Source organism: Equus przewalskii, chromosome 1 (assembly GCF_037783145.1).
Source record: "Equus przewalskii isolate Varuska chromosome 1, EquPr2, whole genome shotgun sequence".
NCBI lineage: Eukaryota > Metazoa > Chordata > Mammalia > Perissodactyla > Equidae > Equus > Equus przewalskii.
The window spans coordinates 80,939,945-80,963,708 of NC_091831.1; the positions used below are offsets into that span (position 1 = coordinate 80,939,945).

The window sequence follows — 23,764 nt, forward strand, 5'->3', positions numbered from 1 at the left end:
AGTTAGCAGAGGCCCGGATGTTGACCCTTTATTACTAACAGCGGCCACCTGACTAGGGCCAAAGCCGCACAGCCTGCTGGGAACGGCGGGTGTCTCGTGTGCTGGGGGAAGGAGGGTCCAGGCCGACGCCGTCCAGTCGATGGCCTTTCAAGAGCCTGTGCACTCCCGGAGCGCTCCGGGCTGTCCTGCCTTGAACAGATGCCCCTCCTTCCTGCGCCTCACTGTCCCCTATAGTTTCCGGCCTCAATGACCTCATCAGAAATATGGGGCCACTGCCATGCCCGGTTGAAAACTAGGAGGAAAGTAAACTACGTCTGTCGTCTTATCCCTTTATTCCTCATCCAATTTACTGAGAACTGCAGGCCAGGTACTAAGAGTGGACATCTCGGGCTGTGAAATGCCAGCGTTGGGTAAAGCCCAGCCACCCTTTTATTCTCCTGCTGCAGTTCCCAGGCTGCTGAGCCCAGGTGTACAACATAAACCCTTCCAACCTGGGACGCCCCCGCTGCTCTTTGGCCCGCCATTCCCCGCAGGCGTTGTAAACCCAGCCCTTACGGATTTCCCAACCCAACTGGCCTGCTGTTTCACTAGGTGAATAACTGCAGACCATGAACCTCCCTCCCGCTGCAGCCTCACTCATCCTCATCCAGTGACAGAGGAACCCCAGCACCTAAACTGGGGCCTCATTCTCCTGAAACCCCACCCACAAATTCGTCTCCACAGTTCAACCAACTATTGAGCATACGCTGCGATTGATGATGAGGCACGGGGCTTTCATTCATCTTCAGGCTCTCTTGCCATTGGTTCCTTCTTAAATTCTAATACTGAATAGATTGGAGCCCCTTGAGGACAGAGATATGATTACTATCTTTGTAAACGAGACTCTAAAATAGTGCCTGTGATGGAGTGAATCTTACTGAAGCAAAAATTTAGCTTCTCAATCTGCCTCCCCACTTCAGTCAGGCAGAATTGAGGGCACCGGCTTTGGAAACAGACAGGTGAGCTTAAAGCCTTGGGTTGTAATACTGGAAGCTCTGTTACCTTGGCCAAATCATCCATTCTCATCACCATCATCTATCATTCTTTAAGCGCCAGACAGTCAACAAAGGTCTTTTCAGATTCCCTCCCATCACAGTCCTGCAGGGTTGGTACTTGACAAAAGAGGAAACAGAAGCTAACAAAGGTAAAAACAAATTGCCTACACTCCAACAGCTCCAAGAGGGGCAACCCGATTTAAATCTAGGTCTCAATACAAAAGTCCAAACTTGCTCCACTATTCCACTCTACTTCCAGATTTTAGCCTCATCTGTAAAATGAAGACATTACCCGTCTGGTAGAGTTCTGGAGACTGAATAAAATAACAGGAAAAGTGACTACCACAGGACCAGTAAGTATAGGTTCCCTCCCCCTTTCGAACCTCTCAAAATAGCAATCTGCATATTTTCTATTATCTCCTGAATTCCTTGGAATCAATCCTAATTACAGATCAGTAGATCTGATCACTCCAAAAGAAAAACGTGTTTAACAAATACTTGCCGAGTCAGACCCCACACTGGGCTCAGACTCAGAGCAGGAAACTACCTACACAAGTAACTTAACGGGTAGAAGGTAGATGCACAAACGGCATAGGGAAAAGGAGTAGGCAACTAGTAAGCACCCTCTTCTGCCACTGGTTCACTCTCACAGCAGAGCAGGGCAAAACCTTTGACTCTGAGTATGAGCAACGACCAGTTCAATCTTAAAAGTGCCCAAGGAAGAAGTTAGTGGGTTCAGAATTAGTGAAGCCAATCAGGCCTGCCTAAAAGGTTGTGCCACAGTTACAAATTGAATACTCATCACCAAGATGACATAGCACAGGAAAACACACACTAGAAGAGGGATCGGCCATTCATGCGGCTGGCTAGTGGCTACCCACACTGGACAACAGTTACAGAACATTCCTATCAGTGCCGAGTTCTATGCAACAACGCTGCTCTAGAGGCTGACATTTCCTCCTTAGCACTTCTCCCTACCATTACCTGGGTTTCATTTTACCTTGTTCACAAAATAATGCAAAGCTCCAAGGACTGGCAATGAATGCCTGAGAGCAAAGGTAAGCAAACCATTCCCGTAAAGCACTAGATAGAAAACATCTTAGTCTTTGTGGACCATCCAGTCTCTGTCACAACTCTGACATTGTTGGTAGAGTGAAAACAGCCGTAGACAATACGTAAATGAATGAGTATGGTTATGTTCCAATAAAACTTTATTTACAAAAACAGACAGTGGAGGCCACAGTTTGCCAAACTTTGCCTTGGTGGACATGTAGAGGCATCTTCAGAATTCAGTGGAATCAGAGGAAACCTCCTCTCCTACTGCAAAGCCTCATGAGGTATATAATCTCTCATCCTCTTCCTCTATCAACTGCCCAGGCTCTGACTAAGCTAGGGCTGCCCTCCATGTAAGGAAGACTCCGGGTCATCCGAATGGCACTTCCTACCTCTGCAATTCCCTGCCCACCCATGAAAGGCACAAACAGGTTTCTCCTCTAACGTGCCCTAAATCATACTGTGGCCCTACCAAGGCTAATTAAATCAAAATAGTGTTTAAAAAAAAACCAAACACTGTGAAACATTTATTTTTGTTTTGCAGTATTAAGCATGATTAAAATCAGTGCAGAAAAATACTAGGTGCGTTGGGTAAGAGGTGAGCTAGCTGTTTCAGTATTCGCTTTTTGTAATTCAGTTACACCACTGAGCATATAAGATGGCATCATTAACTCCAGGCCGCAGCTGAAGGGTGAGATGTGATACCCTGTACACTCTACTGGCCTCCAAGGGCATTCAAGGGATCATCAAATATGTTGGACACCTTCTGTTCAGATCTTGGTTCAGCTGCTGCCTGTGAAGATCGATTTTTTGGTTTGGTTGTCTTAGCCTGGATACCAGAGGAGAAGATGTCATCTTTAAAAAAAGAAAGAAAGAAAGAAAAGGAGTTGATGAATAGGCAAGAAAATGGGTGCTTGTAAGACATTTCAACACAAACCAGCAAAGACTCAAGTCTGCTAACAGTATGGGATCCTAAAAAAGACTAAGAGCCAAGCCTCTTACATTCTGGTCCTGGCTCTCCTACTAAATTAAGTTGTATGATCCCGTACAAGTCACAGGTTCTCTCTGAGCACAATTTCTCAGCTACGAAGGTATGTGTGTGCACATGTAGGAGAGGAAAAAGGGAAGGACAGCTGGACCTCCAATCCAGCCCCTGACTTTACCATCTGTGATGTTATCCTTATTTCTACATTCTTTTCCCACTGGATTTTAAAAGGAAACAGCAATAAAAATAAGCAAAAGGAAATCCCACATAGGAGTCAGCCTCCTCCAGAATAAATGCATCTATCTGAGGCATCTCAATGCTAAGAATGTAAGTCTTTGACTACATTTGTGTTCAGTGGGTCACTGACTCTAGTGCTTCATGACTCATCTTAGTAATGTTACTAACCCAGTAATGTTACTGCTAGGATTCTATCCTACAGAGATTTCAGCATGTGTACATAAAGATATGTATACACAAACATTAAAGACCATGGCGTTATTTATAATAGAGAAAACTTAGAATCTAGATCACCCTCAATAAGCTCACGGCTTATTGATACTACACAATACTACACAACCACTAAAAACAAGGAAGTAGATCTCTATGTACTGACACGGGAAGACGGTAAGTAACTAAAAGGAACAGCAGAACAGGTAAAGTATATTTTTACTTTGGAAAAAATAAGTATATATTTATATGTATACAGATCACCATGTCTGAAAGGATACACACCAAACTCTCAATAATGGCTACCTCTAGGGATTGCTTTTCACTTTTTACATTTCCCGAATAGTATTAATCTATTACAACAGGCATGTATTAGTTTTTTGTTATAGAAGAAACGAAGTCTCCTCTGCACCCCATATGGTGGGAAGCTGGTGGAGACAGAGCACACGGCTTGCTCGGGGCAGAGAGCCACTGGGGGACTGCAGCCCCAGCTTTTTTCCAGTTAACCCCAAGGTCAAGACGTGAGAGACAGAGGAGAGTGAACAGGAAGCATACATGTGGCCTCAAACCAAGTCCTATCCACCAACACAGGATTTACCAGAAGCCCTATATTTAGGGTTATGGGTCATTTGGTTTGCCCATTAATAAAATAGATGTTATACCATGAAGGGAAAAAGAGCACATTTACAAACACTAAATATCTTTGATGAGACGCAAAGTCTGAGTTATACCTGCTTTCCTATATAGTCCTGTTCTCCTCCTGCACTGCCCCTCCATTCTCTGAACCACTGCCGCTCACTCTCCAGCTAGAACTCTGACTCAACCAACAGAATCACACCCAAGGCAGCCACCTGAGCCTACTTTAGCACACTGGGTAGTTTCTGATCCTCCTTTCATAACATCAGGGTGTTCAGATTTGTCAAAGATGACTCGCAAGGGGCATACTAACAGAAAAGTTAAATCATATTTAAAGGTCAAAGTCTGGGCTCCTTCAAATTCTTTGATGTCCCTCACACCAAAAAGTTGTTTCACCAAAATGACTAGTCCATTTACTTATCCATCCTGAGTCTAACTCAGGATCACACAGCAAGCCAAAGGAAACTCACTGGGAAACATTTTTCAGGAAAAGGCCAAGCCAAGGGTAGCAAGATAAATATCAAGTCAGTGAATGGTAAGGACTCTCTAAGTCGTGTGTAGAAACCAAACTTACCCATATCATCGTCAAATATAGACTGAGCTTCCACTTTCTTTTTAGACTTTTCTTTTGGTTTTACAGTTAGGTCAGCAAAGATATCAATGTTATCATCAAACAAGTTGGACTCAAATGTTCTTTCCTTCTCTTTTGTTTTTTGTGAGGGTTTAATTGCTTCTGTAGCAAATATGTCATCCTTGTTAAGCCAAAAAAAAAAAAAAATTTCAAATCAAAATTTAATTAAAAACACTTACTTCAACAAGTTGTAAAAATGCAAGCTACCAGTGTTCGGGCACAGCCAAGTGACTGCCTCCTCTGCCTGGAACAGGCTACTCCAGACCTCTGCCTGCCCCAGTCCTTCTCATTCTTCTAGTCTCACTCAAATGCCAGCTCTACAGAGAGGCCTTCTCTACCAGTCCTCCCTGAAGGAGCACCTCTCACCCAGACCCAGCACTCGGCCCCACTGCCCTGGGTTGTTTTCTTTATGGCACTTACCATTATCTGAATACATCTTATTAATCTGTTGTCCTGTCTGTATCAGATTCCCCTCCCTGAGAGCTCTGGGGAGCAGAGCACTGGTCCTAGTTCACCTTGTAAACATCTGCCCAGGATGCACCACTGAAGGCCTTCCTGCCTGTACTCAATCTCAGCTCCAGCAAGTGCCTGTTCCCCAAGAACCAGAGGTTAAACACTCCAGGTGTACCAAGACTGCTTTATCTGTGTCACAGAGTGGCATGCCAAGGAAGCTGACTATAGCACCATTCTGACAGAAACTATAAAAATCAAGACCTAAGTCAATAGCTATGGCCAGCCAGGAACTAGCCTCTATATGAAACAAAATAAAAAACTACTTCTGAGTAAGTTTCACAGTTAATAAGAAAACCTAATTATAATTACTAAGCAAGTAGAGATCGGGCAGCAACAATAAGCTTAATGTAATCTATGGCTCAAATGAGTCCATCAGGTATTTTCCTTAACAAAGAACCATGCACAAAAATGTACCATTATGTCCTATTACCTCAAAAATATCTTGTGCTTTTGAGATGACATCCTGCTGACTGCTGGGTTTTGACTCATTCTTCTTGCCTTTCTGAGCTGTAAAGAGATCGTCTTCATCTTCCAGCAGAGGGAAGGGATTCGTTTTCTTGGCTGGTTTTGGTTTAACAGACTGAAAGAGATCATCATCGCTGCCTGCCTCACCTGGGGCAGGAAACATGGGGCTCTTTTCTTTAATTGCCCCTGGCGGGTTGGCTGAGCTCTCTGTTGCCTTCGCCTTGGCTTTTCCTCTCCCCGTGGACTGAGATCCAGTGCCCTTTGTAAAGATATCTCCAGAATCAAAAAGGTCATCCTCAAGAGGCTGACCCAGAGATTTTACAAAAGGACTTCTGTCCACTCCAGGCACAGGACCACTTGACCAAGAAGGCATGGCAGCTGCCACGACCGCCTCAGAACTGCCTTCTCCACCAGCTGCCCTGGGCTGCGGCTGACAGCCATCTGGTGAGACGGCACCATCTGCCAATTGTGCGATGGATCCTCTGGGGACACTCATGTCCTCAGCTTCACTGGACTCCTGGGCAGCCAACCGCCGAGCTGCACGGGTCTGTGGTCTGCGCTTCCCTCTTACTTTGACCCGGCTCTGCAATGGCAAAAAAACCACATGTTGATCTGATGATTAAAAAGAAAAAGTGTTCAAAGTTAACACAGCAAATGATCTGCAACTCAAAATAACGTAAGGTTATCTGGTCTACCTCAATCAAGTATTATCTAAGACACAGAAGAGGTTATTTCTTAAAAATTTCCAAAGGAGTTTAATAGCTCCTAATACTGCAAGACTACGTCATTCTTAATCCTTTAGTGTTGCCCATTTTTGAGTCTTTTGAGGGCAATTTCTGTTCAATTTCATACAAAAGGCATCCTCTGCCTCTGACCCTGACAAGTAGAGACGCTGGTGCTCTAAGTCCCACAACCTCCCTGGCCCCTGGGCAGCCCTCAGTTTAAATGTGGCTATCTTTCAAAACAAGAAAGAACCAGGGGGCATTCTGGGACCAACCTTTATTAGGGGCTAGCCTAAAATGGGCTCCAGGGCAGGGAGATATGCGACCATAAAGAAAGAGAAGCAATGTAAGGTGCCCTTTCTTCAAGTCAACAAACATTAAATTCAAATGTCAAATTTTTCACATAAAAACTGTGGTTTAGAAATCAGAACTTTTAATATAACCTCAAGATATGAGTCACTTATTAGCAATAATGCAGTATTTGTGATATTTTCCCAACTATACAATCAAGTAGTTTTGAGAAGGTACAAGCCACTTTGGGCAAAGTACTCGATTGTGTTTCCCTCTACGAAGAAAATCAGATAATTTTAAGTAGCCGATTTAAACTTAACCAAAAGAAAAAGCTAACAAAAAAATATAACAAAAGGAAGGACGCTTTGTTTTTCACAAGGAAAAGAGGTTTGCAAACACTTGAAATGAATGCTTTTGCCAGGGGTATCGTATTGTCGCTTACTCAGAGGTCAGCTATGACTTTCCAGAGAAGGAAGACTGGACAGAAAGAAGAGAACCAACTAAAATTAAAGCAAAACCTCCAAGAGTTCACAGCCCCTCTGGCATAAGTCCACACTCCTATGCAACAGTGTGATGGCACTGTGCTAGCCAGGGAGTAAGTGCCATGGGTCTCAGAGGAAGGAGCCCAGGACAAGGGGGCAGGAGGGGAAATATCACAGAAGCAGTGACGTTTGAGCAGAGCTGTGGATGAGGAAGAGCATTCCTGACAGAGGAAGCAGCATGAGCAGATGGCAGCGCAGGGGCAGGGGGGCACGGGGTGTTCAAGGAATGGTGCCTGGTGTGACTGGAGTGCAGGCTGACAGCGTGGGGTGACCGGTGGGGAACCTGGAAGCTTCAGTTAGCACGATTGTAAAAGGCTCTAATACCCAACCAAGGAGCTCGCATGTCCTCCTTTGGGCAGTGAGGAGCCAGCAGAGGAGGAACACCATCTGCTCTGTGTTTAGCAGACCTCCAGGTGGCAGTGCAGGAGGGCCTCCTAGAGGTAGTGGGACTTCACTGTGGCTACTGAGCAGAATCTAAATGTAACAAACGCAGGCAGTGGAGACGTGCATACAGAATAGGGAGGTGGAAAGAGGACGGAGAGGCTGAAGGAAGGATGAGGTGCCTCCTTCAAATGGGGAGTCAGGGTCAGCCTGCTGTGTGTAACTGATGGACTAGGAAGAAACACACAAGTTGTTGTGATTTAGAAAAGAGCAGGCAGGCAAAGACGGTTTCCTCACCTTGTTTGCACTGTGTAAGGTGTCCGCCTGAGCTGGAAGATCAAAACTCACACCGGCCTCCCCGCTCCCAGGAAGAGACAGCACACTTTCCAGACCGTGGATCCTCCCTGGCTCAGACGAAGGAAAAGCCAGTTCTGGTGAAACCGGCTTCGCTCCAGAGATCTGGGGAGCTGCTGAAGGCAGCAAGGCTGCTGGGTTAATCGCTAAATTTGCCTAAAGAAGAAAAATGACACTTACTCTATGTTTTCCTAAACACAGTAGTCTATTATTATTACTGTGACACAGGATGAGAGACTCAGTGTACATAATGTATAATACGACAGGAGAAAGAGAAACGTAGGGAAGTCTCCTGATCTACTCTTAGAATTAAAACAGAGGATTATACACCTGTGCCCACCAGTGGGCCCAAAGAAAGGATGGTACAGATGCAGCACACAAGAAGCAACAACTAGAGGGTGGAGAAGAAATGAGAAAATGCCTGGCAGCAGCTGACAAAAGTAAAAATCCAAAAAGGTTTATAGATGCCACAAGGCAGGCAATGAAGATTCCAGACATGTTATAATTACTTGTATTTTCCAGATCCGAGGGGATGGCTCTTTGGTTTTAAATGGAGCGGGACCTGGTGAGTCCTGTGTGAAATTACATTCAGTTAAAAATCCATTGGGGAAATAGAAAGAAAAGTGTCCCTGGGACTACACTTAAGCTTATAAATAAATCTGTGATGGAATAAAGCTGTCACTTTGTATAATTCTACAATGGAAAAGGCATTCAAATCTCTCCGGCCTTAGAACATTTCACTAACATTACTTTGCTTATGCCTCCTCATCCACTGTGCAAGTGGAAGGCTGTCAGACTGTACACGGAGGAAAGGGAGACAGAGATCATAAATAAGACTCATAAGAATCATAATCTATCAGAGCACCAAAACCTGACTAGTTGCAAAATGACCATGCCAGTTATCCCATACAGCAAATACTATGGAGCACACAGAAATTCACCCACAGCCTAATGCACTGGTTCCAGAAGCCAAGAAGCTGAAACCTAGGATGAGTCACTGGAGACGTGCAAGTCCTGGGCCTCATTTTCACAGCTTGGGACAGTGAGGTCTCAATGAGACACCCAGGGGCAGCTGCAGGCCAGAATCAAAACTTGCTCTCCAGTCCTGGCCTGTTCTCAGGAGGAGTTCCATAGAGAAGACGGCTGAGGACAGAGGCCTCTCAGCAATGATCTCAGAAGAGGTAAGAAATGGGATGTGATTTATTTTCAATTCGAATGTAATTCTACTCCAAGGTATCCCGAAGGGAGAAATGGGGGTTCCAGTGGGAAGAAGATTCTTTGCCTTACCTCAACTCTATTTTAGAAATGAATCTGGAGGTCCTCCCAAAATAATCATGGTAAGTATAGACTCATGGGGCTGAGTGTGGAATGAGGAAGGGAGAGATGAGTGAGGGTTCAAAAAATACAGTGAAGAAAGAGGAAGTCCTAGTTGCTGTTTCTTCCTTAATTAAGAGAACTCTGAACAGCCTTGGCTCTGCAGGATGGAGTTAATCTCTACTGGGATGCGATCGAGATCTGAAAGTCCTTAAGGACATCAGCTCTAACCTGAGGTGTTTCCAACTTCCATATGCTGTTTTCTTTGCTACCTTGAGTGGATTCAGGATGTTTCTGGTTCTTGAAAGAGGAAACAGAGTGATCTTTTTTCACTACCTTCTTCTTTTCTGGTATCTTCAAAAGAAAAAGAATATCAAAAATCTGTCAGGTATCTTAGAAATTTTAAAGACAAGTCATAATTTAAAAAAGGAATCTGGCTCCTGAGTTTTAAAAGTCATTTCTCAAATGAGGGTTGAGCTAACTCAGAGGCAGCATTTCGGAAATAGCATTCTAAAGACTGTCACTTCCTCAAAAGTCCTCTTTGTGATACAAAGAAAATAGAAAGTACTCACAAAATCTACTGGGGCAGGGGTAAAAATAACACACACAGGCTAACACTCAGATTTAAAGCTTTGCACCTGAAAGGCATGAATATTTAGTCACCGTATTGCATGCACTGGTCTTTCAGTAAATAACTTAAAAATCAAACACATCTGTCATACAGTAAGAAAGCTGGGGTTAGTTAATGCTTTAACGTTAGTTAGGGAACAAAAGATGGAGCCAACATGAACACTGCCAACAGCACATTATTTCCCATCCGTTTACTAGATAAGTATCACAGTCCTCTGTGTATTTTCCTTAATCATATAACTGGACGTTAATTTCCTTTCCCAGAAGCTTTCCCACACACCCCAGTATGGAGAACAAAAGGCTGGTACCAAAGGCTGCGACTTGGCCGAGCTGAAGAGATCATCATCTTCATCATCCCCAAATAGGCTCCCAACACTTGGCTCTAACAACTAGAAAAGACAAAACCCAACTTCAACATCCAAAACAACATCCAGCTTATCAAGAGAGCTGCTGGGATAATACCTAAATACAATAACACAGCCGTGATGTGGAGAACCAGTTAGAACTGACCCTGGTTTTTTTGGTGCCGGAGAAAAGGTCAACATCTGGGTCATTGTCCTTCTGGAGCTTGTGACTAAAAAGGAGCTCTTCATCCTGGAAGACACCTGTGCTCTTGGGGCGGGCAACAGGATCGGGACTCTGGGAAAAAGAGGGAAATTGATCCATGTTTAGACTTCTGGGGATTTATCTCAAGAAAATCACACACAGCCACAAAACTGGAACAACAGAGACACACCCTGCAGCTCTGCTTACAAAGGCTAAAGGCTGGACACAGCCCAAGTGCCAATCAGAAAGGGAAGGACACAGTCACATCACGGATACTATGGAGCTGGGAAAAATACAGGAGAATATATTTACACATACAGATAACACACACATAATCTAGAAAGATCATTTTTCAACCTTTGTGTAGTCAGAACTTTTTATTTAAAGAACAATCTATTAGTTCCATAATGAGAAACATTTTAGGGGTAAAAACACACAAAATTAAATAAGTTCTCTCCATTTCATTCCCGAAGGGAAGAGACAGCAGCCGACTTAATACCAGAAACTACACAGAGAGGTCAGCATGTAGCCCCAGCACCTTAGGCCAAAGACCTAGCACAGGTGTAACCAGCCAACCTTTCTCTGCTCATCCACCTTCTATCCTACCACCTGCAGTTCCAAATGAGTTCTTCTTGTTTGCTAGGATATCTGACATTTGAAAGTTACTATTCACGTTACTTGGTTTGATAGTACAATGCTGCAGACTTGACACTGTAAAATTCTCCCCTATTTCTTCTTTAGAATCACGACCACAGATTAAAGCCAGAAACTCACTTCTGACAAAATGTCACATTAAAAATTGATAATTATTATGATTGATTATACGTAAAAAGCAAGGTAAGATAGCAACTAGGGTTAAAAGTTTCACAATCGTGAAAATCACAGTACAAAATTATATACAGTAAAAGACTGGAAGGAAACATAGCAAATTATTCATATTCACTGCGTGTGGCTCTCATTTATAAACAGGATTATACTACTGGTAAAATAAAAATAATTTATGAAACATTTTTTGTAGAAATCAACTTGGATCATACCATCAGTTTGACTTAGAAGAAGTATTAGCAATCTATGGCTTGCCATCTGTTTTTTTTTTAATATCCCTATTGAGATAAAATTCACATACCATAAAATTCACCTATTTAAAGTATGTAATTCAATGATTTTTAGTATATTCATAGATATGCAAATACCACCACAATCTAAATTTAGAACATTCTCATCACCCCCAAAAGAAACCCCAAAACTATTAGCAGTCACTCTCAATTTCTGTCCATTCCTTTAGCCTCCAGACACAGGCAACTACTTTTATCTTTTTATCTCTATGGATTTGCCTATTCAGAACATTTCAAATAAATGGAATTGTACAATATGTGGCTGTTTGTCACTAGCTTCTTTCATTCAGCATATTTTCAAGGTTCATCCACGTTGTAGTGTGTTTCAGTAATTCATTCTTTTTATTGACAAAAAAATCTTCCATTGTATGGATATACTATATGGTGTTTATGCATTCATCAGTTGACGGACATCTGAGTTGTTCCCATCTTTTGGCTATTATAAATAACGCTGTTGGGAACATGACATTCCAGTTTTTGTATGAACATGTGTTTTCATTTCTCTTGGATATACACTTAGAAATGGAACTGTTAGGTCAAGCGGTAGCTCTCACATTTAACAATTTGAGGAACCACCAAATTGTTTTCTGCAGCGGCTACACCATTTTATTCCCAACAGCAATGAATGAGGGGTTCCAGTTTCTCCACATCCTCACCAACACTTGGCTATTAACAAAAAAGTCAACAGTAAGTGTTGGTGAGGATGATGAGAAATTAGAACCCTCAGTTCTTCAGCAACTCACATGACAGAACTAACACCATGAAATGAGATTTTTTTATCCTTCTAAAGATTTGAACCTTTACTGCTTTTTTGCTCACCTTTCCTACTTCTTTCTTTGGAGCTTGAATGCTGTTTTGATCTTCTGTTTTATCCTCTTCCTCATCAAATAAACTAAGAACAGTTTTGGTTCTACTTTTGGTTCCTTTGTCCAATGGGGATGAGGAAGAAAATAAATCGGAATGCTTGCCAGCTTCCTGAGTAGATGTGGTCAGAGGTCCTTTCTGAAAATGGAAATAATAAGGGAAGAAATAAGTAACACCTAGAAATACAAATTCTACTGTGGAGCCTCCCAAGCTCCTCATTAACTCGGTAACTGCCACCTTCACAAGCTTCAGGACACTACAGCTAATCCACTTCCAGGTAACAAAACACTGAGGTCAATTCCTGATCGGCTGCTCCAAGGCAGCATCCTGCACAGACAGTTCAGAGCCAAAGATGATTTTTCCAATCAGTTTAAAGCCATGGGTCCCTCCTTCCTACCAAGAGATATACACATCAGTTATAACCCTGATCCACACAGGTTGCTCATGAGCTGTAAATAACTTCTAAGTCATAGAGGGAACACAAATGCCGATCATTGGGAATGGATCATATATTTCCTAGTATTTAACTAATACATAAGTCCCAAGGAGAAACCTCATTGACAAAATCACACAAATAAATTGTAGGTGGCTTGCACTGTATTTAGAATCTCTAAAATAATCCTAAAATACAGCATTTATTCATTCAACAAGTACCACATCTCAGGTAAGATGCCACTGATTGTATGAACCACCAAGAAAGAAAAAACAACTCCCAATTAAACAAGCCATTGACTGCAGGCTGCATCCTAATTTCAGAGTGGTTAAATTGTGAAAAAAATGTGCTTCTTTGAAGAAGTATGACATTTTCAAAGTGTCTACTTGTGCAAGGTAATATGCTGAGTACTACAGATATAATGATGAGCAAAACAAACCTGGCCCCAATCCTCAAGGAGCTTAGACTCAAGCCAGGCAGACGGCAGTACGACAAGCAGGTAGAGTTCAAGGGTGGAATGGGCTATGATTGAGGTAACTACAGGAACACGGAAAAGGCCCACAGTGAAACTATGGGAAAGGAATGTCACAGAGTGACTCAGGTACAAATAAAATGTTTGCCCCAGTGTGGCCCCAAGGAGCCTCAATAGCAAAGGACATGCGACATTCTTTACATAGGCCCTAGAGAAGAGACTGAACCTAAGGAGTTGAACACACAGAAGACAAGTCAAGTCAGAAAAAAAGAAAAGGCATACAGAGACAGAAAACAATCACTGACTCCCAGATGCAGCAGCAGCCGTATATCCACAGGCCTACTGTAGGACATGACAGACAGACTGCCCAGGAGGAGGAAGCTAATGTTGTAGAAGACAGACAAATTTCACTTTGCTCCGTAATTCACAGCCAACATAATTAAACATGAAAGACTAGCAAACTAAAATCTTTTTTTTTTTGAGGAAGATTAGCCCTGAGCTAACATCTGCCACCAAACCTCCTCTTTTTGCTGAGGAAGACTGGCCCTGAGCCAACATCCATGCCCATCCTCCTCTACTTCATACGTGGGATGCCGACTACAGCATGGCTTGCCAAGCGGTGCCATGTCTGTACTCGGGATCCAAACTGGTGAACCCCAGGCCGCCGAAGCAGAATGTGTGCACTTAACCGCTGCACCACCGGGCTGGCCCTAAAGTCTTCTTAAAACTGTCATTTTAGGGGCCAGCTCCTTGGCCGAGTGGTTAAGTTCGCGCTCTGCTGCGGCGGCCCAGGGTTCCGATCCTGGGCGCAGACATGGCACCACTCATCAGGCCACGTTGAGGCGGTGTCCCACATCCCACAACTAGAAGGACCTGCAACTAAGATATACAACTATGTATCAGGGGGGTTTGGGAAATAAAGCAGGAAAAAAAAAAAAAAGATTGGCAACAGTTGTTAGCCCAGGTGCCAATCCTTAAAAAACAAAACAAAACAAACTGTCATTTTAATTCAAGTACAGGTGGACACTAGAAGAGAACCAGAGGTAACAAATGCTACAGAGAAGAGAACAAGTCAGAAAGAGCAGACATGTAGAGAGAAAACCAAAATGTCAAAGATGTGGAAGAACACCCTTGAGAGAGAAAGGCAAAACAGATATCAAGATAAAATGGCAATAATGATGGAAAGTGGAAAAATGCACATCACTGTGTGCACACATGCACGTGGAAAAAAGACTGAAAGGCAAGATGTGGAAGGTTTCCCTGAATGGTGGGATCACAGATTTTCTACTGCATACTTCCCAGTGTTTTCAAAATTTTCAACAAATGAGCCATTTATTGTCTGTGGTAGAAAAATGTAAGGGTGTGTGCATGTGTGTGCCTCTGTGCGTTTTACAAGAACATATGAGAGACAAACATATCAGAAGATACAAGGAAAAAACAGTCCACCTGTTCTGACTTATCAACCATATGAGTTCTCCCAAATTCTGTCGGTTCTTTGACACTCTCGACCTTCTTATCCACTGGTTTCACTCCGAACTGTGCCTCCTTCTCCTCTTCATCACTGAACAGCAAAGGTGGTACCTCAGGGACGGTCTCTTTTTTCTGCCAAAAGAGTGAAGGACATCCTCAAAAACAAGAATTGCCTGACGAGCACAGCAATGTATAAAACAAGCAGAAACCACTGTGCTCTTGAGGGCCTTAGCTAAAGAGCGTGGTGGGAGACAGAGGACAGGACAGTGAAGGGGGCACAAACAGGGAGTAGCAATGAGCACTCCTGCCTCCGACTTGCAGACACAGTCCTTCAGTTTCTGCCACCACATCGTGTGCATGTGTCTCTGTGTGTCTGTTAACTCCACAGACACTGCCATTGCTTAGATCTGTATCTCTGCCACCCAGAGAATTACTAGTCTCTCCTCTCTGCCTCCCTCCTATTACATTTCAGACATATCCAGAGCTTTCTTGCTAAAATAAAACACCCACCAGATTACTCTATCTCCCACCCCTAGCCTTCACTGTTTGCATTAAGCAAATGCTAAACATGATAATTAACTGACACCACCTTTATTCATCAGCACCTCATCAATCCTTACTACTCCTTAAACCTACTATAAACATTCATACTTCCATGCTTGCTCCTCACTGTCGATAAAAGCAAATCCTCATCTTTCAAAGGAGGCCCAGCTCAGGTGTCACCCAGGAAGGTTTTCCTGTTCTCTTCAGTAAATATCAGTTGCTTTGTTGATAGGAATATTATTTGTATCTCTACCCAGCCTGTACTTTTACTTTCTTCCTAATTTACACTAACAGCCAGCACACGTTTGTCCACTCATTTGAAAGAATCATATAGTGTATTTCCAGAGCGAATCATAGTGTTTTATACTAAGCAGGCAGTCAACACAAGCTTTCAAGCACTTGGCCCCATCTCTCATCTGTTTCTTACCTGGGAGGCAGGGATTTCAGAGATCGGGAAAGTGAAGTTACATGACCTGCCTAGAGTTATCGACATCCTTGGGGCAAGTGACTTATCAAAAATTCTTCAGAAGGAACTATTAACTTTCTCATACTAACTAGACTAGATGATGGGAGGAAGTAAGCTTGGAAGCAATATCTAAATCAAGGGAGGAAGACAGACTTGGGAAACTAAAGAAGAATATTACTAATTATGATAGAAAAAATTAGGAATAAAGTAAGAAGAATAGGGTACAGAGAATGATAGTTATTACTAGGGAGAGCTCCTTAAAATAAGGATTTGAACTTGGAAGACTGGAAACCCACAAAAGAGATTCAGCAGAGATAAGGCAAAACCGAGGTGATTAAAGGAAAAAAGTTTTGTGCAATGTGCTGCTGGACTCACTGAAAACTACATATAATTTCAATCCAAGTTGATTGGGGTGAAAAATGAGACTTAAATATGGTGACATATATTCTTCCTTCATATGACTATGGTCCTTAAACCAAGAAACATGTTACCCCTACTGGTTTTAAATCTTCCTAAAGATAAGCAGACTTCATCTTCGCCACAAAATTAATTTTCTTGATAGGTTTACAACTGAGTCTTATTTGACTTACTTCTAAATATTCTAGGATCTTTAAACAAAAAATATCTTTTATATCTGTTGTCTAAAGGTGATTATATTTCACAAATGGTAAAAATCATGTGTGCAGGTCGTTTTCCCACTTAAAATGTGTATCTTTGACCTTCTGTCTTATTTAGCAATCATAATTACTACAGGTTGAAAGAAGTTTTACATTTCCAGAACCTTCAAACTTCATTAGATTATTGCTCATTTACCCAGGGTAGAGGTTACCATTCATAATTTAACAAAGAAAAACCACTCAGATCTCCCGACTCTTTTCACCATGGAGCCACTAGATGTCCTCTTTAGGGAGGTGCAAGTACAGTGGATTCAAGAAAGCGTTATGAGCACCCCAGAAGCAGCGAGGAGACCCAGACCCAGGGAAGGCGGCCTGCCCCCTCAACGCTGAGAGCTTCTAGTGCGAGCCGTGCGACCCCACTGAAAGGGAACGTGGCAGGGAAGACTCCCTCAGCTGCCAAGTGGCTCGTGCCTGGTCTGGGAAGCTTGCACAGGACACGTTAACATTCGTACTATGTCCGAGAGTATGAAGAATATTTCCAGACAAAGAGGCAACAACCTCCTCTGGAGTATTCTGGGACAGCATGAGTCACATGGCGAGCGAGGGTGGAAAAGACGAGTTGAGTGTGAAGAAGATTACAAGTGGCATGGTAAGCGCAGCTGAGGCATTCTCACAAGGAGATGAAAGGACTGGGCTGTCTTTAAGGAGAGAACTACGGAACAGCAAAGAGAGCAGATGCAGGGAAGGAGCATCGACAGAGAGGCCAGATAAGAAATTATCTCAACAGTCAGAGCTAAAAATGACAAGGCAGTAAGGATGGGAATAAACATCCCTAACAAACTGGCAGAAACAGTGACGATTACTCCATCAAAGGAGAAATAGTTACACGTGTCCTGGGTTCAGTTACTCACTGGAATGCTATACAGTGGTGAAAAAGAGCAAGGCAGAGCTTATGGAAAAAAACATGCTGCAGAACAAAAAAAGATGTATAAAAATGTATAACATGATCTTATTTAAATTAAAAAAATACATGTGAATGCCTACAAACATGCCTGAGAGGACTGACAACACACTGTTAATAATGATTACACCCAGGAAGAAGTATGGAATGGGGACTTTGTCTTCTCTACTCCAAACCTTTTTTAAGAAGGCATCCACATACTACTGTGTAATTTAAAACAAACTTTAAACAGAAAACATTTAGGAGGTTTGGAAGAGGAACTAAGTATCAGCCTCTAGAAAACAGGAAGTTCCAGGCTCCTTTACTGCTCCCTTACTCCTTCACTGTACCCCCAGGAGGAGCGGTGTCCCAGGGACATGCAGGTATCAGAGATCTCATCACCATCACCATGGTGGGAGGGGGAGGCCTTCTTCCTCAAACTGGGGGGGAGGAACTGCCATCTGAGATTCTGTGGCTGCTCCCACAGGATTCCTGGGGGGCTCATCCCTTCTTCCCCGTCTTGCATGTCTTTCTGCCTCTAACACGTGCCAAGGTGGAGTGGTCTGAAGTTGGGGTTGAAGGCTCTCACAGCACGTTGCAAGTTGGCTTGATTCTTAGCCTTTAGGCTAACTGAGCTCTGGTAAAGGAGATCCCCACAGGCCTAGCTGAAGAAGTTCGACACCTCCCTTTGGGGCCCTTTGCTGGCAATTGCCAGTTGGTGATAAATATTACTCAGCCTCACTTTTCTGTGTGCACATACTCACATCTACCCACTTAGGGAACGTGTTGGGGAGAGATGAATGACAGGCCAAAGACAGGGTTCCAGGATGCCTAGGTTCCCTGGACAAAAATTATCATCATGCCACTCTCCTCTCATTCTTTAATACTCCTTTTTGATCTAACTAACATCAAGATTGGCTAAATTTTTTAGCTTACTTGACTGTGGTAGTGACGCCATTTAGACATAACCACTTGAAGGGTATTTAGACCAGAGAGCCACTGATTAGCTAATTTTTTTCTTACCACATACTTTTTTTTTTTTTTTGGTAAGATTGGCCCTGAGCTAACATCTGTGCCAACCTTCCTCCATTTTGTATATGGTACACCGCCATGGTACGGTTTGATGAGCAGTATGGAGGTCTGTGCCTGGGATCCAGCCCACGAATCCCGGGCCGACGAAGCAGAGCATGGGAACCCAACCACTACAGCACTGGGCCAGCCCCACATACTTTAGTTTTTAAAAGATTTTTAACTGTAGTAAAAAACACAACATAAAATTTACATTTTAACCATTTCTCAGTGTATAGTTGAATAGTATTAAGAATATTCACTGTTGTGCAACCAATCTCCAGAATTTTTTCATCTTGTAAAACTGAAACTGTACCCTTTAAACAACTCTCAAATCCCCCTCCCCCCAGCCCCTTAAACTACCATTCTACTCTCTATTTCTAGGAATTTGACTACTCCAGGTATCTCAGTAAGTGAAACCATATAGCATTTGTCCTTTCGTACCTGGCTTATTTCACTCGGTATAATGTCCTGACGGCTGAGCTATGTTGTAGCCTGCATCTGAATTTCCTTCCCTTTTCCTGATTAACTATTAATATAAATGAGGACCAAAGTGTTAGTACTTGAAACTTGCTCCTAAAAGGAATAATCTGTGCTTTAACTGACCTGCTGTAATGGGAGCAGAATTCTGTGCCTCTGGGCTAAGCCTGGCAATTTCCCCAGGAGAACTGTCCTCTCCCCTGAGACTCCGGAGGCCGCCACCTGACATTGAATGGGCTGCATGCCACAGAGGAATCCTTTTCTCTAGGCTTTGCACGTGTGCCTCATTTGTAAAACACCACCAACCAGAATATCTCTTTCTAAAACCACACAAATGAGCTTCTCCATTGGACTCAGCCTCCAAGATCAGGTTTTAGGAGCTAATTCAGGGAAGGACCACTATTCATGTAACATCACCTCAAGGACACTTCCTGGGCCTGAGGGGTGAACAATACCGTTGTTGCAGGAGGACCAGAGGCGGGAGGAGAGCCAAATAGAGAGCTTCCACTGTCAACGTCATCTTCAAAGAGCAGAGATGCTCTCTGGGTCTTCTTTTGGCTACACAAACAAAGAAAAGGTCAAATTATAGGTAAATGTGATTAGAAAAAAGAAAATATTCTTTCTAGGCCACACCCATAACAACCCATCTAGCATGAAAACACCCAGGCCACCTGTTGACCTTACACAGATGGAAGCAAACAAGAAAAACCGTTGAAGGAGGTGCAGTTTGCACCTAGCAAATCATCAGCCTCCGTCCCTCATCCTTACGTGGAAGAGCCCAGGGCCTCCACACCCTGCCCCTTTCCAGTTACTTCTGACTCAGTGTAGGTGCACCGGCTATTAGCTCTGCCAAGGCACACAACACTCTTAGCATTCACAAACGTAGCATCCTCTCTCACCACTCCCTATGGCAGAGGAAGAACCAGAGAGCATGGATGCCTCTTCCAGAATGGTCAGGAAGGCAGCAGGGCCAGGGCCTGCTTCAGGCTGTGACCTGTGGCCTGGTGCCTCCTTCGGCACTCAACCCTTTCTTTCCAGGTGCCCGTGTGCCCTTCCATGCCTTCTCTTCAAACCCAAAACTCATCCCACTCCATCTGGAGTGGAATGAGTCTGGAGCAGAGAAAGTATTACTGAAAGCTAGGTATTGTGTGTAGTTTGTACTAGGACCTACAAAGAATAAACGTTTCCAGATCTCTGAACTTGTGATCATCTGTGGGTGTGTGTGTGTGGCAGGGGCAGGGGACAGGGGTAAAGGGAGCGGAGCACATGTAAACAGATACTTTCTATACAAGGTAGAAAAGGCTCAAGAGCAACGGAGCCACGGAAGAGGGGCAAATGGAGACGGAGCCATGTGTGCTCTAGACTCTGAGCCTGTTTCCTCTCTCTCATCTGTTTGGGTTAGAGAAGGCTTCCTAAAGAGAGGACTTCAACTGAGACTTGAAAGAAGCTGGTCAGGTAAGAAAGGAAGAAGAGCACCCCTTGGAAAGGGAGAGCAACAAAAATAAAGGAACGAAATGTTATTTCCCCTGCACTCATGATAATAAACAGTAACATTCAGGTGCTTACAATGTAACAGCTATTGTACTAACTGTTTCACATTTGGATTTCATTTAATCTCTTAAAGATCCTATGGAAGAAGTACTATTACTATTTTTGTTTAACAGGTAAGGAAACTCAGGCCGAGAGAGGTTAGGTAACTTGCCCAAGGTTATTCAGAAAGAAACTGGCAGGGCCAGGATTTATTATTAGGTATTGGGATTCCAGAGCCTATATTCTTAACCAGAAGACAAAGATATATCCAGGATAAAGTCACAGGGACCTATAGTAGAAATGATGACATTTGAAGAGATCACAATATTTGGAAACAGAAATATAAGGCACTTCTGAATCTATCAAATCAAAACTAAAGCTTAATCACAGCATTGCACAGGACTTACATGTCTAATCAATTGCCTCTTTACGCTACTACCATTCAATTGAATTTCAAAGTAATCATTTAAGGCTCCCAAGAGAAAAAACAATTTGCTGAGGAGTTATTCTGAATCCACAGCTAACCTGGCAGCATGTTCCACCACCAAGCACAGCCCATGCTCACTCTACATTTCCTGCTGGCTTTAGTCCAAGTGTCATTACTGTACAGGGCCACCCGGATCAGCACCAGGAACTGTGTGATAAGGCACAGCTCTGCAGAGAACCATTTTCCTCACAGGGTGTTTTTCAATGCTGAGCAGATTTCTGTCCAAATCACAAACTTAAGTAAACTTGCCCAAACTTGATCTACATTCTTTAAGGTAGCCCAGAGGAAAAACAAAAGAGATGACAAACTTTCCTTAAATCCCTAACAAAGAAAAATAACATTTTAAGGTTAAAAAAAATGAAAGGTAGAAGAAATTAGGTAAGAATCCATAAAGAACAACATTTCCCAGAATTGGGAGGAAAACATTTCCCAGTATCTTAACTTGCAAGTGGAAATCAAAGACATTCTCCTTTCTGTGACTACTAGGCAATGAATGATTAGCATGTCACCTCCAGTAACTGACATCTTGCACATCAAATACCTTCACTTGTTACCACGGACACCGATTAAAGGATTTCTCACAATGACCATCTCACCTGTCTTTGGCAATGGCAAACAGATCATCTTCATCATCCTCCTCAAAGAGGCTGGTCTTTTTCACAGCTTTGGCGTCCTGGTCCTGGGTGGTCCCAGAGTCCCTAAGTTCTCCTTTAGACCTGTTGTCAGATGCTGAGTTGGTCTGTGAATCAGTAATATTCCAGTGGTCCTTAAAACGTAAAATATCTATTAAAATCCAGTGGCAATTTAGATTAAGGAATCTGAGAAAATAAAATTTACATTCGTTAGAGGACGGCCCAGTGGTGCAGTGGTTAAGTGCACAGGTTCCACTTCGGCGGCCCAGGGTTGGCCAGTTTGGATCCCAGGTGCGGACATAGCACGGCTTGGCAAGCCATGCTGTGGCAGGCATCCCACATATGAAAAAGCAGAGGAAGATGGGCATGGATGTTAGCTCAGGGCTAATCTTCCTCAGGAAAAAAAAAAGAAAAAGCAAAAAAAAAAAAAATTTACATTCATTAAACTAAGTTGTATTTAACATAAGAGTATCACTCTTGACAAAAGCTCACATCCAAAGCTTTTCTTTGAACTCGAATCTAGACAGTTAGGTTCTTTGACCTCACAGACCTCAAGACTCCCTCCTCCACTGCCTTCCATGACGCTTCTCCTCTCTGTGGTTCTGCTCCGTGTTCGGACAAAAGAACTTGTCTACTTTAGAGGATCAAAATCAATTATACAGGAGGACGAGAAGGAAGAGGAATGTTTAAAAAAAAAAATCAAGTACTCTCAACTTTGGAGGAAAATATTTTAATTTAAAAACCCCAAAGCAGGCTGGAAAAAAATGTATAAAAAGCTCATGCAATGAACATGTAAACAAGACACAATGAAAGCTGCTAGCTACCCTTTTACCACGAAAGTGTGAACCTGGTCTTTGCAAAGCATTTAAGGAAACCCCACCTGGCCCCGCTCCTGAGCCCTTGCAAATGAAGGAACTCCTGAGCCCTTGCAAATGAAGGAACTCCTGAGCCCTTGCAAATGAAGGAACTCCTGAGCCCTTGCAAATGAAGGAACTCCTGAGCCCTTGCAATGAAGGAACTCCTGAGCCCTTGCAATGAAGGAACTCCTGGGCCCTTGCAATGAAGGAACTCCTGAGCCCTTGCTCAAGGGGTCCTTTGGTCTCCAGAGTCTAGAGCTTCCCAAATCAAAGTGGGGTCCCCAAGCTGCAGCATCTGTTATGCAGAGTCTCAGGTTCCACCCCAGACTTTTTAATCAGAACCCGCATTCCTAACAGGATGCCCAGGTGATTTCTTCACACGTTATGGTTTGAGAAGTGCTTCTCCAGAGCAGTGACACCACACTAGAATGCCCCAAAGAGCTTCAGGAAATTCCAGTGACAGGCCATATCCCAAACCACTGAATTCTGACTCTCCAGCAGTGGAATCTGGTATCAGGACCCTTTAAAGTTCTCCAGGTGATTCCAATGGGCAGCCTAGGTTGACAGTCACTGTTCTAGAACCCTAGTTATCTTTACTCTGCAAGAACTGTTGGTCCCAGGTTTGGCTATTATTTTTGTTTTCCCTGAACCACTATAATACTATGGTAGGAGAAATTCCACTGATGGCTGGCCATTACTACAGAGAGAACCACCACTAAGAATGCTAAAAAGAACGAAAAAATGGAAAAATCCATCATAAATTCATATGTTTAAGTAGAAAAAGCAAATTATGTTGTGTCATTTTAAGCCGCTGTCAATAAAAAACATTATCTATAATTTACCTACCCACATCATACCCTCATACCTTACCTGCAATGTTAAAATAAAGAAGAGCAATTATTATAATACAGGAAGATTTTTAATGCCGAGGATTCTTTCTTGCATTATATTTAAAGTCTTTTGCTGTACAGCTAAATCTGAACAGCAGCTACACCATATTCACTACTGGCTTTGCTAGTATGTATCTAGGTAGCAAACGGAAATGTTGTTAAGACTCTTATTAAAAAAGGAGTCAGAACTTGCATAGGATCCTCCTACCATGTCTAGCTATAGTTCTTGCTTAGTGAAACACAGTGATCATTTAACAAGGCAAAATAAGGCCTAACTCATTTGAATTAGCATCTACTACAATTTGAGGGCCAAACTTCTTTTATTCCTAACCATTTTGAAAAGATTAGTCTTTCAG

The 23,764-nt window shown here is 43.0% G+C and overlaps 1 protein-coding gene across 5 annotated transcripts in view; it reads right to left on the reverse strand.

Annotated features, from left to right (window-relative positions):
- Window positions 1–2,227: 2,227 nt before the first annotated feature.
- Window positions 2,228–23,764, reverse strand: part of WASHC2C (WASH complex subunit 2C) — a 49,499-nt gene continuing 27,962 nt past the window's right edge. For 2 of the 5 annotated variants that reach the window (XM_070569134.1, XM_008524311.2), the window contains exons 20-31: window positions 21,626–21,795; window positions 19,468–19,570; window positions 14,875–15,030; window positions 12,479–12,661; window positions 10,509–10,637; window positions 10,307–10,387; window positions 9,600–9,722; window positions 8,564–8,626; window positions 7,998–8,210; window positions 5,730–6,347; window positions 4,730–4,907; window positions 2,228–2,942 (exon numbers count right to left, since the gene is read on the reverse strand). In XM_070569134.1, the coding sequence (XP_070425235.1) occupies window positions 2,803–2,942; window positions 4,730–4,907; window positions 5,730–6,347; window positions 7,998–8,210; window positions 8,564–8,626; window positions 9,600–9,722; window positions 10,307–10,387; window positions 10,509–10,637; window positions 12,479–12,661; window positions 14,875–15,030; window positions 19,468–19,570; window positions 21,626–21,795 (2,157 nt within the window). In that variant the 3' untranslated portion in view covers window positions 2,228–2,802. The remainder of the gene's footprint in view (window positions 2,943–4,729; window positions 4,908–5,729; window positions 6,348–7,997; window positions 8,211–8,563; window positions 8,627–9,599; window positions 9,723–10,306; window positions 10,388–10,508; window positions 10,638–12,478; window positions 12,662–14,874; window positions 15,031–19,467; window positions 19,571–21,625; window positions 21,796–23,764) is intronic. The other 3 variants (XM_070569137.1, XM_008524313.2, XM_008524314.2) reach the window with 3 other exon arrangements.